We start from the raw sequence: 2,821 nt of genomic DNA, 5'->3' as shown, positions 1-2,821 counted from the left end.
AGACCCGAGGTAGATCTGCCGGCGTTCGCAGACTCCGGAGTCCCCTTCCTTATGTTTTGATATACTGTCTCTTGTCATTTCGAGAACAGTTGTACTTTTCTTTTTAGACCAGTGTTTGTAGACATTCGTAGATGTTCATGAAATTGTGACACCAGATTCTTGGGTAGACATATACTGGAGTATTGATTTTGTTATAACACTTCCGTGCTTTATATCTGCTTAGTTTTAGTTACTGTTTATATCTGTTTGGGTTGATTGCTAGTATGTTAAAATCATAGTAGTTGGCTTGCCTAGCTTTCACGAGTAGCTCGCCATCATGATTCCGGAGGGTGGGATATCCGGATCGTGACAATTGACTTTTAGGATAAATATTGAAGCTTTATCCTATTGGAATCATCAAACGAAGCTGAGATCATATTCTCAAAAGTAAAATCTTGGTCAACTGTTCCAACTTAAATGGAATCACTTTGACAAAGTGTAGATCAACACATATATAAAGGTTTGCATAAAATGGAAGGAGTAACTGTCTCGAGAAATACAATAGCAAGACCAAGTTGGAGTAGAATATTTTGAAAAATGTAGTAGTTACTTACAGAAAAAGGATATATGACAAAACGCAGATCAGTACATATATAAACTATAATAGCTGAGCTGAGCTTGTATAAATAGCAATCAATCACAATTCACTATTATATCAAAACTGTATATATTATTTTTCATCAAACGTGCAGTGGAGTAGAATTAGGTGGGGTAACAGCTGAGGAAATTATGTGCTTTCTTCCACGTTCAGATCGGCTATTCTCTGCAAATTTAATACTTCCATGGTGGAGTCCTTTTTGTTTCTCATCATCAGTCCATTCTGAACAATAATAGTGTTCTTCATTGTACCTTTTATCTTTTGAAGCTGGAAGGAACATACTTCCCCACTGTGGAAAATGAATAAAAGCTACAGGGACAGTACAAGCCACAGCCATGAACCCCATCCAAGTTAGCCCCGTCGCTGTAGAAAATCTTGTTGTTGAGAAGAAAACCAACTGTGTTAAGCCTCCTCCAAAGTTGCCTCCAGCTCCAGTTAAGCCAGAGATTAAGCCTAATGATCTTCGCGACACGAAAGGGATGACACCATAAGTAGCACCACATGCAGCTTGAGCTCCAATGGAGAACAAGATCATGGCTACAATGGCTGTGGGAAGGGTTTCTGCTTTGCCAAGCCAAACACAGAATACTCCTCCAAATGTTTGCACTATCCACAAGATCCATAGCCTTCCTCTCATCCCAAATTTTCGTGCTGCTAAATCAGAAGCATATCCGCCAAAAGGACGAGCCACAAAGTTGATCATGCCATATGTTGCAGCTATAACTCCTGCTGTGTGAAGCTTTAAATTGAACCTGTAGACATATTTTTGTATGTTATTATGAGTTTCAAGCAAAGGAAGTTCTAAATTGTATTAATAGGCTATGAATTACCTGTCGTAAAAGTACTCTACGATGACATTGTTCATGCAAAGTTGAACTCCCATAGAAAATCCGTAGATGAAAAAAAAGACCCATGTCCTATAATTTGTCACTGCAAACCAAAATATCTAAACATGAAAGTCGGTCAGCTATATATATATGTGTGTGTTTTTTTTCTAATATAATTAAGGAATGAGATTAATAACTAACTTTAGAAAATTTATCCTTGTGTACATGACCCCTCTTTTGGAGGGTACTAAGATTACCATCTGGCAAGTCTTGGCCAAGAATCAAGACCATAACCCCAACGATGATATGAAGCCATCCAGGGATGAAAAAGGCAATACGCCAGGCAGTGAATGGAGTTGCTCCAGTAAGTTGAATTATGTGAAAAAGGAAAGGCATAAGAAGTTGAGTGACACCACCTCCCATGTCTCCCCACCCAGCTGCAACACCATTAACAAGCCCAATAATCTGTCCATTAAACATGGTACTCGTCCAATATTGGCATGACACAAATGTTGCCAGTGAAACTCCAATCATGAACCGAACAGCTACGTATCCCTGAGCTGATGACACAAAAGCAACTGAGAAAACAACAGGGGCTGTTAACAGATTGACAAAGGCACAGCCATATCTTGGTCCTATTAAGTCACACAGTACACCCATGACAAGCCTCGAGAAAATGCTGCCAGAAACAGAAGCAACACCAGCATTGCCAATGTCTGATCTTGTCAAATCAAGATTGTCCCTAATTATGGGAACTAGAGGAGCAGCAGCAAAAGTGGAGATCAAACATGTGAAGAAGGAGATCCAAGCAAGATGAAAGGATCTCATATGGGGTTGAGCAAATGAGAAGATTTGCAGAGTTTTTGCTTTGTGTTCTGAATCGACCGGCAAAGAAAATTTTGTAGCTGTGTCATCATTATCAGAGGGGTGAGGTTGAGATGACACAGAGAAGGCAAATGTTTGTTCTCTGCCAGTTAAACCATGCACAGAGCTGCCAATGGGACCTTCAGTATTAGCCATTATAGATATTTCTCACCCCACAAAAGAAGCTGTTTCGAGAAATATTTATGACAACAGCTGAAGAGAAGAAGCTAAGCAGAAATCTTAATGTGATTGTGGTTCTTGGAAGGGAAGGCCACGGCAATATTTATAATGTCAGAGCATTGACATTGTGAAAGCTCACCGATTGTTGGCATCACCAAACAAGTATTTCTTCTGGAGATGTGTCATAATATCGACACGAAGTTTCGTTGAAAATTCGTAGTAGTATACGTAATAATTAAGCGCTAGCTATATTCCTTTTATTTGAAAATAAATGTTACTACTAATAATTTCGTTTACTTTGCAAAATGAGCCC

The 2,821-nt window shown here is 39.2% G+C and overlaps 1 protein-coding gene across 1 annotated transcript; it reads right to left on the bottom strand.

Moving 5' to 3' along the window:
• Nucleotides 1-513: 513 nt before the first annotated feature.
• Nucleotides 514-2,604, bottom strand: LOC109236392 (high affinity nitrate transporter 2.4-like). Its single transcript, XM_019402566.1, has 3 exons — nucleotides 1,666-2,604; nucleotides 1,468-1,583; nucleotides 514-1,389 (listed from the first exon to the last, which is right to left on the bottom strand). Exons 1-3 carry the CDS (start codon nucleotides 2,482-2,484, stop codon nucleotides 720-722), a joined length of 1,605 nt encoding a protein of 534 aa, XP_019258111.1. The 5' UTR covers nucleotides 2,485-2,604; the 3' UTR covers nucleotides 514-719.
• Between the last annotated feature and the right edge of the window lie 217 nt (nucleotides 2,605-2,821).

Source organism: Nicotiana attenuata, unplaced genomic scaffold, assembly GCF_001879085.1.
Source record: "Nicotiana attenuata strain UT unplaced genomic scaffold, NIATTr2, whole genome shotgun sequence".
NCBI lineage: Eukaryota > Viridiplantae > Streptophyta > Magnoliopsida > Solanales > Solanaceae > Nicotiana > Nicotiana attenuata.
The sequence above is the reverse complement of the archived record's forward strand: the minus strand, read 5'-3'. Positions and strand labels throughout refer to the sequence as shown.